The 18,835-nt window shown below is 31.8% G+C and overlaps 2 protein-coding genes across 2 annotated transcripts; both read right to left on the bottom strand.

Moving 5' to 3' along the window:
• Positions 1-5,724: 5,724 nt before the first annotated feature.
• Positions 5,725-6,784, bottom strand: LOC135139957 (protein rhomboid-like). Its single transcript, XM_064070322.1, has 3 exons — positions 6,646-6,784; positions 6,459-6,577; positions 5,725-6,074 (listed from the first exon to the last, which is right to left on the bottom strand). Exons 1-3 carry the CDS (start codon positions 6,782-6,784, stop codon positions 5,769-5,771), a joined length of 564 nt encoding a protein of 187 aa, XP_063926392.1. The 3' UTR covers positions 5,725-5,768.
• Positions 6,701-15,148, bottom strand: LOC135140173 (uncharacterized). The gene is made up of 3 exons (XM_064070602.1): positions 14,975-15,148; positions 8,038-8,371; positions 6,701-6,949 (listed from the first exon to the last, which is right to left on the bottom strand). The coding sequence occupies exons 1-3, from the start codon at positions 15,077-15,079 to the stop codon at positions 6,786-6,788; spliced, it is 603 nt and encodes a 200-aa protein (XP_063926672.1). The 5' UTR covers positions 15,080-15,148; the 3' UTR covers positions 6,701-6,785.
• Between the last annotated feature and the right edge of the window lie 3,687 nt (positions 15,149-18,835).

The raw sequence follows: 18,835 nt of genomic DNA, 5'->3' as shown, positions 1-18,835 counted from the left end.
TCCAATATACTTTTAAAAAAATTGGAGAAAGGCCCTCTTCAAGAATTCCGTGAAAAACACTGCAACCGACATATTCCGGTTGAAAGTACTCTCCGAAAAAATTATATGTGTTTCAGCAAGTTTACAACGAAATTAAACATCGCATTGGAGATAATTATTTATGGTTCGCTGTCGATGAAACAACCGACAGTTGTGGAAGATACGTGGCAAATTTAATTGTTGGAATCTTAAATGAAAATTTCCCTAGTCGAGGGTATGTAGTAAGTTTGAAAATGTTAGATAAAACAAATGGCAATACAATTACCAGATTTGTAAATGACAGTCTTACGTCACTATTTTTGCCAATAAAATTTTATTGATGATCTCGGATGCAGCTCGTTATATGTTGAAAGCAGGGAATAATCTAAAAATATTGTACCCCAATTTAATTCACTCTACTTGCATTGCCCACGGTTTAAACAGAGTGGCTGAAGGAATACGTTTGCAGTTTCCTACTGTTAATAAATTAGTGGCAAATGGTAAAAAGATTTTTGTTAAAGCCCCACTAAGAGTGCAACATTTTAAGGAAAAATTTCCAAACATACCATTGCCCCCAGAGCCGATTATAACGAGGTGGGGAACATGGTTACAGGCCACATTTTATTATGACAAATATATCAAAGAATTTGAGGAAGTAGTTACGGAGTTTAGCGAAGATTCTTCTCAATCGATTAAAGATTGCATAAGTATTTTGGAAAACAAAGATTTGCGACAAGATCTAGCTTTTCTAAGAAGCAATTATCAATTCGTATGTGAGGTAATAGAAAAGTTAGAAAAACCCAACATGTTGTTGGTAGATGCCGTAAACTTAGTGAAAGAATTTAAACAAGCAAATGCAGTAAGGGGTGATATTGGTACTAGAGTATCTCAAAAACTTGATCAAGTGTTAAATAAAAATGCAGGTTTCGGTGTTCTTTCCGACGTTGCTCGTGTTTTACAAGGCCAGAAGGTGGAAAATTTGGAGTTAGATTCAACATTAGTTGCAAAATTCAAATTTTCGCCAACAACGAGTGTGGATGTTGAACGCACATTCTCCAATTTTAAACACATTTTAAGTGATCGGCGAAAAAATTTTACAGTGGACAACTTGGAACATATTACAACCATAAATTGTTTTAAAGAAAACTGAAATAGGTACGTGTGTAAAATATAAAGTCTAGGATGATTGTAATAATATTTTATCCAAAGTTCTAAGAAGTGTTCTTTGATTTGTAATATGATTATGTTTTTAATGCTTTTTTGCTTAAAATAAAACTTTTTTAATGAAGGTGTTATGCTTATTTAATGCTTTTTTGCTTAAAATAAAACTTTTTTATTGAAAATGTTGTGCTTATCTAAGCGCTTATTCTTAATTTTTTTGTGCTTATAAATCCGCTCTCTAGTTATACATATATAACCCTGTATAGGTACTTGACTACGACAATTGTGTTTTCTTTTTGAAAATATAGCCAAAGTTAGGTAAATATAAAAAATCGGATGATTTAAAACGATCTCTTTATACATTGTTTTACTTCTTATTACTGAACTTGTTTCTGTTTAAAAAAAAATATATGTTCCAAATGCTAGTAAGTAGGGCCCGGACTTTAGGTTGTCTGCCTTTTTGTTCCTTTTTAAGGCATTTACATGAAACTTAGATATAAATGTGTTTCGCAAAAAATAACGTTATTTGAAAACAAGTTGTCTTGTCCCAAACTAAAAGAGTTCCTACAAAAATACACTGGAAAACACATTCCGGATGAGTCCACGCTTCGAAAAAATCACCTGGAGCAGTGTTTTCAAGACGTAATTGAAGAAATTGTATATTTTAAATTATTGGACTAATTTTTTTTTTTCAGACTGTTGAAAGAATTAAAACTTACATTGGAGACAACGATATTTGGATTTCTGTCGATGAAACAACAGATTCAGTGGGCAGATATATGGCAAATATGATAATTGGAAAATTAGATTGTGAAGCGGCTAGTGTCCCAATTTTGCTTAGTACAAAAAAATTAGAAAAAACCAATAAATAATCTTACCATTTCACGATTTGTAAATCAAAGTTTGGGTAAATTTAAACCTATTTAAATAATATCTACTTAAATTTTACATCATTTTATTATAATATTTTAGGTGTACTGTGGCCTGCGGGCATCAAATACGATAAAGTCAAGCTTTTAGTGACAGATGGTGCGGCGTATATGCTGAAGGCCGGAACGAATTTAAAAATATTTTACGAAAATCTGCAACATTTGACATGTTTGGCGCACTGTTTGCACCTTGTGTGTGAGTCAGTATAGTGAACCAAGAGCTATAAGGTTATATGGCCATCATAAAATCATCCCATTGTGTCGAAGTTAAGTTGTTTACAATAGAAAAGGTTTTAGGGTCGTAAATAACGTGTCCACTGCAGCTCGACCGGTTCTTATGGTTTCGTTCAGGGGCGGCTTTCACTAAATATGAAAATCCACCACTCCACTATTTCTTTACTACCTGCAGCCGCTGACTATTCCGAAATAACCACTCGCTTTGAAAGCCGGCCCTGTTAAATATGAGCAAGAAATGTTTAGAAGATGATTTATTGCCAACCGGTAAGCTTAGTGCGAACCACACAAAGGGGGTATTTATTTGCGGTCAACTACTTTTATGATGGCCATATAACCTTATAGCTCTTGGTTCACTATACGTAACCAGTACGAAACTGTCGACGGGTTAATTTCGAATGTTAAAAAAATATTTTTAAAAGCTCCAACTCGAGTTGAATTTTATAAACAGACCTTGCCCGATATTCCACTACCACCGCAGCCTGTATTAACGAGATGGGGGACATGGATAAGGGCCGCATTATTTTACGCAGATCATTTTGATGACATACACAAGGTTTGAATTAAATTGTTTCATTTCTGTCAATTAAATAAATATTTCAGGTAATCATGACTTTTACCACAGGAGACGCACGATGCATCGAGTTGGCACAAATATATGTTAATAAACCACAACTGAAGAACGACGTACTTTACATTAAGGCCAATTTTAAAATATTATCGGACAACATAACAAAATTGGAAGCGATTGGTCTGCCACTAACTGAGGCTGTAGAAATCGTAACGCAAACATACAATTCATTAAAAAATGGTTCAATGAAGGATTCCAAAATCGCGTTCAATAAATTAAAAAGTAGTTTGGAAAAGAATCCCGGCTTTAAATTTATCAAAAAAATTAATAATTTATTGTCTGGCGAGAATGTGGACATGAGTCCCGAACCCTTTGATTGCGACTGGACACATTTTAAATTTGCTCCAATTACATCAGTTGATGCAGAAAGATCGTTTTCAAGCTTAAAAAATATCTTAGCAGATAATCACACATCAATGACAGGTGAAAATCTAGAGCGATATATAGTTTGTCATGCGAATGCTTCCCTTGAATAAATTATTAAATTTATTACAGTCATATTCAAATATTTAAATCTTTAAATAATTAAATATATGTATTATATTAATTAATATTTTGAACAACTCTTAAACAATATAAAGACTGAAAAAAATTGTTTTAGTTGCTTTGAAATTTTGAAGATTTCAGATTTGTATCAACCTATTTGAACCTATTTCAACATTTTTATAACCTAATTTGAAGTTTTTTAAAGCCTATTTTAGGCGCCTTTTTCGTCATTTTGTGTGACGTAAAATCCGGGCCCTACTAGCAGTGGCGGCTCGTGACTGTCTGATGTGGTGAGGCGATGATAGAAGTTTGACAATAATAGTAATATTACTTGGTCTTACTAGTTAGTAATGATAGAAGTCTTGCCTGAATACCGGTCATTCCCGGGTCAGTGGTAGGTCCTAATAATAATAATAATAATAATAATAATAACACCCATAACACATTGAATCAACAATGTTTTTACAAGTCAAAATTTTGTTGAAAGTAGCACTTTCTTGGAGGGATTCGGGAATAGTTGTTGTGTTCTTTTTCTAAACATTTTAAGCCCATGAAATTTTTAATATGTACTTTGGAACTTTCATGGAACTTTGCACTTCGGATGAAATTCGTTAAATCGTTGTATCCCGGGATGTTGTGTAAATATTACGGCAGAGCCATTTATATGTTTCGTAGGTACCAAGTTGATTTAAATGACTTGGAGTACTGACGACTCTGTCGCTTATCAATGGAAGTTAAATGAATTAACGGTTTTGACTGCTCGATATTTAGCAAAATTTGCCGACGTTCTAGCTCGGTTCGCCGTGAAAACGGCGTTTCAAGAAGCAACATGACGATGTCGTACTCGGGATTCATTTTTCACTCACCTGTACCTATGAAAGAGACAATAACACAAAACACCAACACGTGGGTTTTTATTCACGTTCATGCTAATTACCCACGCACCCCGCAACCCTATCGTTCTGTAAAATAAATGGAAAAATGGCTTAATGAGTACGCCGAAATTGGCCGAGAAGCACCGAAGATATCGCCTCAGTTCCGAACGGACGCATGTATGGGAGTATAGGAGCTGAGTCATCGAAATCCGTGTCTGTGATTGGGCTTCGCTGGTTCAAGTGAACCGACGTTCTCGCCGCTTCAGTTAAAGAACTAGGGGCATAAATCGTACGGTATTCAACGGAAAATATCAGCAGGAAGGGTAAAAAATAAAAAATCATGTACAGATTTCCCATTTCAACATATTTTTGTAACTAATGCATTGAAAACTCTTTTTTAATTATAAATTAAGTCAATCTGTTCTTAAGATATTATGCTGTGAGGCGCCGCCTCACTTGCCTCATCTGACGAGCCGCCACTGCCTACTAGTAAGTTTAAATTTACACACATTTCATAATGGCGCGTGGGCGGGGCTTGGCTCGCCCGTGTCATCACCAGTCGTCACTGTCTTGATAAAGCAATTGTAGAGAAACAAGAACAACAAAGCCCTATCTCATTTTACATGCGCGAGGGAGATGGCACATAGCTCCGCCTGTCGGAGTGCAACCCGAAATTTGACAGAGGCTCTCAAACAGTTATGTATTGTTGTAGGCAAAATGCAAAAGCGAATAAACAATTTCCACCGTCCACTTGCGCGTAAAAACGTGTTGTTTACAATAGGTACCATGACAAAAAAAATTACATTTCATCTGTTTCATTAAACATCTTCTTTTCAAGTTCGACAAAACAATCTTTTTTTGTTTGAGAACTTCTGCTTTGTACGATCGTTCCGGTAGATCTTTAGGACCGCCCCTAAAATGCTAGGTAATACGATAGGGAATACGTACCTACCATATGAACCTCAATGAGAGAAAGTGAGACAAAAATAGTAACGTTTGAGAAGTATTATTTGTTACGATACAGTACCAATCCATCTCCATCGTCGAAGGAATGAAAATACTTCCTTGTATTCTTTAACGGTCACAGTCCAAACTCTAATAATAGCCATATCGACAAGAGATCTTTTTCTTAACAACGCGTTCAAAAAGTAGGTTCCATTATTTTTAACAATACATCAGTCAACTATTAGTATTATACTGAGTTTTATAAAGTACTTTATCTATATAGGTAAATCTATTATCAGACTTATATCTACTAAAGCAAATTTGATTTCGATAACCGTCAATTGTTGTTTATCTCGATTTTTAAACCTTTCGGCAAAATCGATCACCGCTTGTTAAAACAAATAAATTTATTTCTTTACGGCACCAATGAAATTAAACCAAAACAATTTTGTAAATTTTTATTAAAAAAAAACTTGTAAAAAACACAATTTAAATTTGTTTGGGGAAATAATCAGTGTAGAAAATGTTCCAACAGATTGCGACCAACATCAATATAACATAAACAGCCACGGCAATCCAGCACATCACGTTTTCTTTCTTCGTGAGCTTCAAGTTCTTCAAAACAACTATACCGACCAGGAGACCCGCCACAGGCCCAGCAAAATGCGCAACGTATCCTATATGTTCCTCCATATTGGCCCAGTAGCGGTTGTAGATGGAAGTACCGACGTCCACGCCGGTTATAAGAAGGAAACTGATGAGTTGGACTGCTGGGAAGCTCATTTCTGACCAGTTCTGCAACAACACCAACGAAACTATAATATATAATAATACAGTTGATTATTGCATTAGAAAAAAGTCGTCTAGGATTATGTTGGCAACACTACCGGGTTTGTTTAGTTTGACAGTTAAATTTCACAGCCTACTAGACGACTTTTTTGGTTCTATAGTTTTACCATGATTATAGTGGCGCCAACTTAGACGTCGGATCCGTGATGGAAGTCCCCAACGACCCAGCCACCACCCCCGCGAAGTAAATCACCAGAACCCTCCACCACCCATGGACCATTTCCAGCGGAATCCCAATGAAGAATTGTACTACCAAGTTGACCACCAGATGGAGATACCTTCAAGCAAAAATCAGCCAACTTGACAACAACAAAAACGACTAAAACTCACCCTATATGCACGAACATGTAAGTCAAAAACCTCCAAAACTCGTATCTCTTCGCCGGGTCGTAAATAAACAACATGGCCATGGGCCCCGCCGCATACTTCGTGGAATTGGCCTCCTTGGCCTCATCAATACAGAAAAAAATTATCTCGATGACCGAAATAATGATCATCCCGAGTCTGGGGGGGCAACACGAATATTCGTCTTCGTACAGAGTTTCCAGATCTGGTTCGTCGTCCCATACTCCTAGCTTCCTTCGGGGGACCACGAAATTCACGTACTTGGTCACGTATCGGCCGAAAATCGAGCGAAATTTCGGGTCGTTGACCATGTTAACGAATTCGGTGTAGTTTAGGCGGCCGTCGTGGTCGGCGTCGGCGATCTGGTGGATTTTGCGGACCACATGGGACGGGATGGGATCTTCGGTTAGGCTGTTTCTGCGAATCATGGTCTGGAGCTCTTGGATTGTGATGAACCCATCGTGGTCGATGTCGGCCTGCAACGAAAAATGCGTATTTTTAAATTTGAACTAGTTGGGGTTTTTGGAGACTAGTGTTGGCATTAACCGTAACTGTCAAAATCATGGCCTACTCTACCTTTAAACTTGCCAAAATTTGAACTAAAAACCTGAGTGGCGTTTATTTATGTGTCTATTCAACGACGATTTTCGCTTAGATTTGAACACACATTGTTGACACTCGTACCACTGAACGTCCCCTTCATCCAAATGGAGCGCATTTATGTGCTGCTTTAACGGAGTACTCAGTTTGGACTTGTAGGGACACTTGTCGCATTTGTACCACTTGACATCCTCTTCACCCAAATGTCGCACTTTTATGTGTCTTTTCAAAGTCGAGTTGTCTTTAGCTTTGTAAGGACACTTTCCACACTTGTACCACTTGATGTCCCCTTCATTCAAATGTCGCGCATTTATGTGCATTTTTAAATTACCTAAACGTTTAGTTTTGTATGGACAAATTCCACACTTGTACCACCTCATGAACCTCCTATCCACACAAAGACCCTTCAAGTCAGACCTTCGTTTAACCTTGTATGGACACTTCACACAGTGATACCAAATGCTGTCGTTGTCACTCAAGTGTTTGAAAATTTTGTGCTTCCTACATTTTGTTTCAGTGTTTTTTGGACACTGAGTGACATGCTGGAGCCACTTTAGTGAAAAATAAGTGTCAAAGTTGCACACTTGACAAACATAATTGTTGATGACAACAAGTGAATGTGAAAGGTGCTTCTCGACGTATAAAGACTTTTGTCAGAAATACCATGGCTCAAGATAGACTGTGTGCGTTGGCAATGTGCTCGATTGAAAAAAGATTAATTCGTTCAACCCAGAACTTGAACGAATTAGTAATTGAACATTTTGTGAGACAAAAAGAAACAAGAATGGATTTCATCTATAAACAAATTTCGTAACTAAGTAAGTGGTTTGAAAAATTTTATTGCACACCTACCTACATAGGTATATTAAAAGTATAATTAATTTTCAATTTTTATTTAACTGTTAAGTACACTATTTCTTTTGTACGTTTTTTTTTTATTATTAAAAATGTTGTCAAAACTTACTGCTAAGCAATATCAACACTTCTGTTGGGAAATGAAGATTATTATTATTATTATTATTATTATTATTATTATTATTTTCTTTTTTGTCTTTGCCCTTCCTCCCCAGAAGCTTACGAGCCGCCACTGCGTATCGGCCGAAAATCGAGTGAACTTTCTGGTCGTTGATCATGTTTACGAATTCGGTGTAGTCTAGGCGGCCGTCGTGGTTGGCGTCGGCGGTCTGCTGGAATTTGCGGACCACATGGGTCGGGATGGGCTCGTCGGTTAGGCTGTTTCTGCCACTCATGGTCTGGAGCTCCTGGATTGTGATGAACCCATCGTGGTCGATGTCGGCCTGTAACGAAAAAAAATTGGTCTAAAGAGTTTAGTCGCTGTCGGAAACGTGACGACTGCATGTCTATTATGTTTTTTTTTCGCAGTAGATTTCATTATTTTTTTTGAGTCACCCGGTATATGCAAATTCAAAAAATATGAATGGAATGATAAATTACAAGTGCAGACTCATCATATTTTGTATATTCTAGATAGGATTTATTCGACAAACTTTTGAGCTGACGTCATCAGTTTTTTGTAGAAGATAACCAAATATATTTTGACTGAAAATTTATTATGCTCTTTATAACCTTAAAACATTTACAAGATTTCAAAACATTCGGTTCTGGAGTTCCTGATTAAATCAATAAAATACATTATTATTAATTAATTTTTTGGGTCACCCTGTATATGCAAATCCAAAAACTATGAATGGAATGATAAATCACAAGAAAAGACTCGTCATATTTTGTACATTTTAGATAGGATTTATCTAGCAAAGTTTTGTGGTGACGTCATAAATTTTTTAGGGGGGATGAGCAAATACATTTTGATCAAAAACTTACCATGCTTATGATAACTTTAAAACACCTTCAAGATTTCAAAGGATTCGGTTTTGTAGTTCCTGAGTAAATCAGTAAAATAAATTTACGCATTCATTAATTTTTTTGAGTCACCCTGTATATGCAAATCCAAAAATATGAATGGAGTGATAGATCACAAGCACAGACTCATCATATTTTGTACATTTTACATAGGATTTATTTGGCAAACTTTTGAGCTGACGTCATCAAGTTTTTGGAGGGGATAACCAAATATATTTTGAGTAAAGATTTATGATGCTCTTTATAGCCTTAAAACATATGCAACATTTCAAAACATTCGGATTAGCAGATTCAAAATTAAATTGCAAAATGTTGTTTTATAGTTTTGATTTTTTTTCCAAATATCTGGACGTTTCGGGTAAAAACTCAATTCGGAGTCGTAAATTACATGTTTAGGACTATATTATTTTATACAATTTAAAACCCATTTACTATGTAGGCAAATATAATATTTTGATCAAAAATTTACCATGCGTATGATAAATTTAAAATTTTTCCAAGATTTCAAAGCATTCGGTTTTCTAGTTCCTGATTAAATCAATTAAATAAATATGCAGATTCATTAAATTTTTGGAGTCACCCTGTATGTTTATGCAAAACCAAAAAATATGAATGGAATGATAAATTACAAGAAGAGACTCATCATATTTTGTACATTTTAGATAGGATTATTCGGCAAACTTTTGGGCTGACGTCATCAATTTTTTGGAGGGGATAAGCAAATATATTTTGACTAAAAATTTATTATGCTCTTTATAACCTTAAAACATTTGCAAAATCTCAAAGCATTCGGTTCTGTAGTTCCTGATTAAATAAAAAAAATAAATTCACGCATCCATTAATTTTTTTGGGTCACCCTGTATATGCAAATCCAAAAAATATGAATGGAATGATAAATCACAAGAAGAGACTCATCATATTTTGTACATTTTAGATAGGATTTATTCAGTAAAATTTTGGGGTGACGTCATCAATTTTTTTGAGGGGATAACTAAATATGTTGTGATTAAAATTTTATCATGCTCATCATAACTGTAAACCATCTGCAAGATTTCAAAGCATTCGGTTTTATATATTTCAAATTAAATGTCAAAATGTTGTTTCCTAATTTTGATTTTTCTTTCCAAAAATCTGGACGTTTCCGGTAAAAACTCAATTCGGGGTCATAAACTACATGTGTAAGACTGTGATATTTGATACAGTTTAAAACCCAATTACTATGTACAATTTTGAAGTCACAAAATGGAAAAATCAATAAAGTGAAGTCGAAAAATAGAAACCTTAAAAAATCGAAACATTGAAAAATCAAAAACCTGAAAAATCAAAAAATTAAAGAACTGAAGAACAGGAAAATCGAAACACTCGAAGGTCAAGAAATGGGAAAATCAAAACATCGATTAAATTGAAAAATCGAAAAATTGAGAGTTTATGAAAGTCAAATTTGAAAAATTAAAAATCGAAAATTTGACAAAATGACAATTGAAAAACAGAAAATCTAAAACCGGGAAGTCGAAAAATCAAAAAATTAAGAAATCGAAACATTTGAAAAATTCGGAAACTTGAAAAATTCAAATATTGAAGAACTGAACTAAAAAATCGAGAAATCGAAAAATCTAAAATTTTAAAAATCTAAAAATTGAAAAAGTAAAATTCGACACATCGAAAAATCCAGGAGTCAAAAATCGAAAAGTCGAATCGAAATATTGAAAAATCCCAAAACTGAGATATCCAAGAACTGAAAAATGAAAGAAAAACTAAAAAATGGAAAACCTGAAAAATCCGAAAACTAATATCAAAAAACTGAGAACCTAACAAGTCGAAAAATTGAGCAATTGAAAACCTTAAAAAAACTAAAAAATGAAAGTCAAGAAATGGGAAAATCAAAACATCGATTAATTGAAAAATCAAAAATTGACAGTTTATAAATGTCAAATTTGAAAAATTGAAAAATCGAAAATTTGAAAAAACGACAATTGAAAGACAGAAAATCTAAAACCGGGAAGTCGAAAAATCGATAGATTAATAAGAAATCAAAACATTTGAAAAATTCGAAAACATGAAAAACGGAAATAACGAAGAACTGAAATGAAAAATCAAGAACGAAAAATCTAAAATTTTAAACATTGAAAAATTAAAACATCACAAAACTGAAAAATCTAAAATTTAAAATTCGAAAAATTGAAAAAAACGACAATTGAAAAACAGAAAATCTAAAACCGGGAAGTCGAAAAATCGAACGATTAAGAAATAGAAACATTTGAAAAATTGAAAAATGGAAGAGCTGAAATGAAAAATCGAGAACTCGAAAAATCTAAAATTTTAAATATTGAATAATTAAAATACCAAAAAATTCAGGAATCTAAAATTTAAAAATCGAAAATGTAAAAAGTCGACGCATCGAAAAATCCAGAAGTCCTAAAACTGAAATATGGAAAAACTGAAAAATTAAAGAAAAACTGACGAAACGAAAAACTGAAAAATCCCAAAACTGAAATATCCAAAAACTGAGAACCTAAAGAATCGAAAAATTGAGAAATCGAAAAATCAAAGAAGTGAAGTCGAAACATAGAAACCTTAAAAAATTCAAAAATTGAAAAATCAAAAACCTGAAAAATCAAAAAATTAAAGAACTGAAGAACAGGAAAATCGAAACACTCGAAGGTCAAGAAATGGGAAAATCAAAACATCGATTAATTGAAAAATCGAAAAATTGAGAGTTTATGAAAATCAAATTTGAAAATTAAAAATTCGAAAATTTGACAAAATGACAATTGAAAAACAGAAAATCTAAAACAGGGAAGTCGAAAAATCTAAAGATTAAGAAATCGAAACATTTGAAAAATTCGAAAAACTTGAAAAATTCAAATATCGAAAAACTGAACTGAAAAATCGAGAAATCGAAAAATCTAAAATTTTAAAAATTAAAAAATCCAAAATTTAAAAATCGAAAAATTGAAAAATCGAAAAAGTAAAATAATCGACACATCGAAAAATCCAGAAGTCAAAAATCGAAAAGTCGAAGAATCGAAATATTGAAAAATCCCAAAACTGAGATATTCAAAACCTGAAAAATGAAAGAAAAACTGAAAAATGGAAAACCTGAAAAATCCGAACACTGTAATATGTATCAAAAAAGTAAGGAAAAAGTGAAGTCGAAAAATCAAAACCTTAAAAAACTAAAAAATGAAAAATCGAAAAATTAAAAAAATTGAAAAACAGGAATATCGAAACCCTCGAAAAGAAATGGGAAAATCAAAACATCGACAGTTCATAAATAATGTCAAATTTGAAAAATTGAAAAATCGAAAATTTGAAAAAACGATAATTGAAAAACAGAAAATCTAAAACCGGGAAGTCGAAAAATCGATAGATTAAGAAATCAAAACATTTGAAGAATTCGAAAACATGAAAAACGGAAACATCGAAGAACTGAAATGAAAAATCAAGAAATCGAAAAATCTAAAATTTTAAATATTGAAAAATTAAAATATCAAATAACTGAAAAATCTAAAATTTAAAAATCGAAAAATCAAAAGATCAGGAAATCGTGGAGTCGAGAAGTCGAACAATTGAGAAACCGAAATAGGCCAAAATCGAAAACTCGAAGAGTTAAAAATTGAACAATTTATAAATTGAGAAATTGACAATCAAAATATCGAAAAGTCCAAATCTTGATAAATCGAGAAATCAAAAAACTTAAAAATTCGAAAAACTGAGAGATTGAAAGATCAAAAGAACGAGAAATCGAAAAGTGATGAAGTCGAAAAATCGAAAAATAGAGAAATCGACAAACAGAAAGTTAAAAGTTGAAAAATTGGAAAAGCGGAAAAGAGCATCTAAAACCCGGAAGTCGAAAAATCGAAAGATTAAGAAATATTGAAAAATTAAAATATCAAAAGACTGAAAAATCTAAAATTTAAAAATTCAAAAATTGAAAAATCGAAAAAGTAGAAAGGTAGACACATCGAAAAATCCAGAAGTCAAAAATAGAAAAGCCGAAGAATTGAAATATTGAAAAATCCTAAAACTGAAATATCTAAAAACTGAAAAATCGAAAAATCAAAAACCTGAAAAATAAAAAAATTAAAGAACTGAAGAACAGTAAAATCGAAACACTCGAAGGTCAAGAAATGGGAAAATCAAAACATCCATTAATTGAAAAATCGAAAAATTGAGAGTTTATGAAAGTCAAATTTGAAAAATTAAAAGTCGAAAATTTGACAAAATGACAATTGAAAAACAGAAAATCTAAAACCGGGAAGTCGAAAAATCAAAAGATTAAGAAATCGAAACATTTGAAAAATTCGAAAACTTGAAAAATTTAAATACCGAAGAACTGAACTGAAAAATTGAGAAATCGAAAAATCTGAAATTTTAAAAATTAAAATATCTAAAACTGAAAAATTGAAAAAGTAAAATTATCGACACATCGAAAAATCCAGGAGTCAAAAATCGAAAAGTCGAAGAATCGAAGTATTGAAAAATCCCAAACACTGAGATATCCAAAAACTGAAAAATGAAAGAAAAACTGAAACATGGAAAACGTGAAAAATCCGAAAACTGTAATATCCAAAAACTGAGAACCTAAACTACATGTGTAAGACTATGATATTACTATATTGAAGTGACGTCATCACATTAGTGGTGAGGATGATTAGACAAATTTTGGTTAGCGTTTTACCATCTACATGATATGCCTAATATAAATACAAAATTGGCAACAAAACAGTACTTTCGAAGATTATCTATCTAATAAAAATCCGGGACGGCAGACAGACGGACAGACGGACAGACAGACGGAAACGAGAGACCTATTTATTCGTCTTCTAGGGGTCATGAAAGATCGAGAAAATGTAAAAGTAGAGAGTCGGCCGACGGACTTGATTACAATACTTCCTTTGCTCGGGAAGTAAAAATGAAAAATTGAAAAACCAAAAAATCGAAACATCAAAAAGTCGAAAAATTTAAAAATCGGAAAATTGATGAATCGAAAAACTGACCAATCGGGAAATTGAAAAATTCTAAAATTGAAATGACAAAAAATTGGGAATTCGAAAAACTGAAAAATCGAAAAGCCGAAAAATTGAAGAATCGAAAAATTTAAATTTTGAAAAATCTGAAATTTAGAAATCGAAAAAACAAAAAAAATGAATAATTGAAAAACCGATATATTGAAAAATTCCAAAACTGAAATGACGAAGAATTGGGAATTGGAAAAACTGAAAAATCGGAACATCAAAAAATTAGAAAACCAAAAAAAATCGAAAATCCGAAAAGTCGAAAAATCGAGAAATTGAAAAATTAAAATATCGAGAAATCGATAAACCGAAAAATTGAAATACCAAAAATTCGAAATCCGAAAAGTCGAAAATCGAAAGATCGAGCAATCGGAACATCAAAAAATCGAAAAATTCAGAAACTGTAAAACTTAAAATTTAAATTTTCGATTTCTCACTATCTCGATTTCATATTGTCCGCACTTGTACCGACCGCGTCGCCTTGGAATTTGCGGGATTTGTTGGGCTGAACTTCAGGAGCAAGGGAAGTTCTGTCCAAATAACCTTCGCGCATTTTTGGGTATTTTTAATTTTTAGACTTTTTTCTCACAATCTTTTCTCACATAACGTATTTCGTTGCAATTTTAACAATATCTGATATTGATTTAATGATTACAGTATGATTTATGACTAGTGTAATTTGTGATTGTTTCCGCGGATATTGCTTAATGATTACGTACTAAAGTTACCAGTAAATCAAATTGGATTTGAAATTCCGTGGATTTGCCGCCTTTTTACCGTCCCAAATATCCAAATAATTTAATTTTGGAATCCACCACTACCACCACGGTTTGTAAAACCAAATTTAGCATCAACATTTGTTACTTTGTGAGTTCAGAGGGTTAATTCATCCAATTTAAATAATACCTCATTCAAAAACCTTATCTAACTTTTAATCTCGAAATATAAATGACCCAACACCGTCTACTTTGTCCCATGAATCACACCTCAAAATCCACTTACCCTATCAAAAATGCTCCTAAAATACTGCACAGTGGGCAACGTGGGGGTGTCGATCTGGTTCAACGGAATATTAACCTCGTCATCCCTTTCCATCTTTGAAGACATCCTGAGTTTCAATTTCCCTCCGTTCACATTCAAACCTCACACACTATTAACTGCATTAATGCTTTATCGATAAATTATTTATCTCTTACCTCACACACTATTAACCGCATTATCGATAAGTTATCTCTTTATTACCACGAAAAGCGGGCCAATTTTAAAAATGCCGTCATCGCTGCTTTCTCCAAATCCTCGTCTTCGCCTCTTCTTCAAAAAATCGCGTTTTTCGGGTATGTAAGATTAAAAAATCTAAAATTTAAAAACCGAAAACGAAAAATCGAGAAATCGAAACTCCCAAATTTAAAAAATCGGATAACTGGAAAATCGAAACATCGAAAAACCGAGAAATCGAAAAATGAAAAGATCAAGAAATCGTGGAGTCGAAAAGTCGAACAATTGAGAAACCGAAATAGGCCAAAATCGAAAACTCGAAGAGTTAAAAATTGAACAATTTATAAATTGAGAAATTGACAATCAAAATATCGAAAAATCCAAATCTCGATAAATCGAGAAATCAAAAAACTTAAAAATTCGAAAAACTGAAAAATTGAGAGATTGAAAGATCAAAAGAACGAGAAATCGACAAACAAAAAGTTAAAAGTTGAAAAAGTCGGAAAATTCAAAAAACGAAAAACTGGAAAACTGGAAAAACTGAGAAACCGAAATAGGCCAAAATAAAAAATTGAAAAACTGATAAATCGAAGACCTGAACAATCAAATCTCGATAAATCGGGAATGAAAAATTAACAAATCGAAAAGTTGACAAACAGAACATCTAAAACCCGGAAGTCGAAAAATCGAAAGATTTAAGAAATATTGAAAAATTAAGATAAAAAAAGACTGAAAAATCTAAAATTTAAAAATCCAAAAATTGAAAAATCGAAAAAGTAAAAAGGTAGACACATTGAAGAATTGAAATATTGAAAAATCCTAAAATTGAAATATTTAAAAATTGAAAAATCGGAAAATCAAAAAAGTGGAGTCGAAAAATGGTAAAATAAAAAATTTTAAAATTGGAAAATCAAAAATCTGAAAAATCAAAAAATTAAAGAACTGAAGAACAGGAAAATCTAAACACTCGAAAGTCAAGAAATGGTAAAATCAAAACATCGATTAACTGAAAAATCGAAAAATTGGGAGTTTATGAAAATCAAATTTGGAAAATTAAAAAATCGAAAATTTGACAAAATGACAATTGAAAAACAGCAAATCTAAAACCGGGAGGTAGAAAAATCAAAAGATTAAGAAATCGAAACATTTGAAAAATTCGAAAAATTGAAAAATTTAAATATCGAAGAACTGAACTGAAAAATTGAGAAATCGAAAAATCTAAAATTTTAAAAATTAAAATATCTAAAATTGAAAAATTAAAAAATAAAACAATCGACTCATCGAAAAATCCAGGAGTCAAAAATCGAAAAGTCGAATAGAAATATTGAAAAATCCTAAAACTGTAATATCAAAAAAGTGAGAACCTAAAAAGTCGAAAAATTGAGCAATCGAAAAATCCGAAAAGTGAAGTCCAAAAATCAAAACCTTAAAAAAACTAAAACATGACAAATCGAAAAATTAAAAAAATTGAAAAACAGGAATATCGAAACCCTCGAAAAGAAATGGGAAAATCAAAACATCGACAGTTCATAAATAATGTCAAATTTGAAAAAGAAAATTCGAAAATTTGAAAAAACGACAATTGAAAAACAGAAAATCTAAAACCGGGAAGTCGAAAAATCGATAGATTAAGAAATCAAAACATTTGAAGAATTGAACAATTTATAAATTGAGAAATTGACAATCAAAATATCGAAAAGTCCAAATCTTGATAAATCGAGAAATCAAAAAACTTAAAAATTCGAAAAACTGAGAGATTGAAAGATCAAAACAACGAGAAATCGAAAAGTGATGAAGTCGAAAAATCGAAAAATAGAGAAATCGACAAACAGAAAGTTAAAAGTTGAAAAATTGGAAAAGCGGAAAAGAATATCTAAAACCTGGAAGTCGAAAAATCGAAAGATTAAGAAATATTGAAAAATTAAAATTTCAAAAGACTGAAAAATCTAAAATTTAAAAATCCAAAAACTGAAAAATCAAAAAAGTAAAAAGGTAGACTCATTAAAAAATCCAGAAGTCAAAAATAGAAAAGCCGAAGAATTGAAATATTGAAAAATCCTAAAACTGAAATATGTAAAATCTGAAAAATCGAAAAATCAAAAAAGTGAAGTCGAAAAATAGAAACCTTAAAAAATCGAAAAATTGAAAAATCAAAAACTTGAAAAATCACGACGAACAGGAAAATCGAAACACTCGAAGGTCAAGAAATGGGAAAATTAAAACATCGATTAACTGAAAAATCGAAAAATTGAGAGTTTATGAAAATCAAATTTGGAAAATTAAAAATTCGAAAATTTGACAAAATGACAATTGAAAAACAGAAAATTTAAAACCGGGCAGTCGAAAAATCAAAAGATTAAGAAATCGAAACATTTGAAAAATTCGAAAACTTGAAAAATTCAAATATCGAAGAACTGAACTGAAAATTCGAAAAATCGAAAAATCTAAAATTTTAAAAATTAAAATATCTAAAATTGAAAAATTGAAAAAGTAAAATAATCGACACATCGAAAAATCCAGGAGTCAAAAATCGAAAAGTCGAATCGAAATATTGAAAAATCCCAAAACTGAGATATCTAAAAACTGAAAAATGAAAGAAAAACTGAAAAATGGAAAACCTGAAAAATCCGAAAACTGTAATATCAAAAAATTGAGAACCTAAAAAGTCGAAAAATTGAGCAATCGAAAAATCCGAAACAAGTGAAGCCGAAAAATCGAAACCTTAAAAAAACTAAAAAATGAAAGTCAAGAAATGGGAAAATCAAAACTTCGATTAATTGAAAAATCAAAAATTGACAGTTCATAAATGTCAAATTTGAAAAATTGAAAAATCGAAAATCTGAATTTGAAAACACGACAATTGAAAAGCAGAAAATCTAAAACCGGGAAGTCGAAAAATCGATTGATTAAGAAATCAAAACATTTGAAAAATTCGAAAACTTGAAAAACTGAAATATCGAAGAACTGAAATGAAAAATCGAGAAATCGAAAAATCTGAAATTTTAAATATTGAAAAATTAAAATATCAAAAAACTGAAAAATCTAAAATTAAGAAATCGAAAATTTGACTAAATGACGATTGAAAAACAGAAAATCTAAAACCGGGAAGTCGAAAAATCAAAAGATTAAGCAATCAAAAAATTGAAAAATCGAAAATGTAAAAAAATCGACACATCGAAAATTCCAAATGCCAAAAATCGAAAAGTCGAAAAATCAAAATATAGAAAAATCCCAGAACTGAAATATCGAAAAACTGAAAAATGGAAAACCTGAAAAATCCGAAAACTGAAATATCCAAAAAACTGAAAACCTAAAAAGTCGAAAAACTGAGCAATAGAGAAATCCAAAAAGTGAAGTCGAAAAATTGAAACTTTAAAAAAATTCAAAAAAAAAATCAAAAACCTGAAAAATCGAAAAACTAAAGAATTGAAGAACAGGAATATCGAAACCCTCGAAAGTCAAGAAATTGGAAAATCAAAACATTGATTTATTGAAAAATCGAAAAATCCATAGATTAATAAGAAATCAAAACATTTGAAAAATTGGAAAACATGAAGTTGCAATCAAGATGCCGGACGACGAGGATGCAAATCCAGTCGATCCGCTAAAAAGTTTACATTGTAAAATCTGTAAATGCTATATAGCTAA

The sequence above is a fragment of the Zophobas morio genome, unplaced genomic scaffold, assembly GCF_036711695.1.
Source record: "Zophobas morio isolate AGI-343-1 ecotype UQ-CSIRO unplaced genomic scaffold, CSIRO_AGI_Zmor_V1 ptg000038l, whole genome shotgun sequence".
Classification (NCBI taxonomy): Eukaryota; Metazoa; Arthropoda; class Insecta; order Coleoptera; family Tenebrionidae; genus Zophobas; species Zophobas morio.
This window is presented reverse-complemented; position numbering and strand designations above follow the sequence as displayed.

Coding starts and splice junctions, on each gene's coding strand:
- LOC135139957 (XM_064070322.1), bottom strand. CDS start 6,784: ATGGTCAACGACCCGAAATTTCGCTCGATTTTCGGCCGATACGTGACC. Junction 6,578..6,645: donor GTACGAAGACGAATATTCGT/GTTGCCCCCCCA, acceptor TGTATTGATGAG/GCCAAGGAGGCCAATTCCAC. Junction 6,075..6,458: donor TACATGTTCGTGCATATAGG/GTGAGTTTTAGT, acceptor GTGTTGTTGCAG/AACTGGTCAGAAATGAGCTT.
- LOC135140173 (XM_064070602.1), bottom strand. CDS start 15,079: ATGTCTTCAAAGATGGAAAGGGATGACGAGGTTAATATTCCGTTGAAC. Junction 8,372..14,974: donor TTAGGAGCATTTTTGATAGG/GTAAGTGGATTT, acceptor TTTTCGTTACAG/GCCGACATCGACCACGATGG. Junction 6,950..8,037: donor AGTGTTGATATTGCTTAGCA/GTAAGTTTTGAC, acceptor TTTTCGTTGCAG/GCCGACATCGACCACGATGG.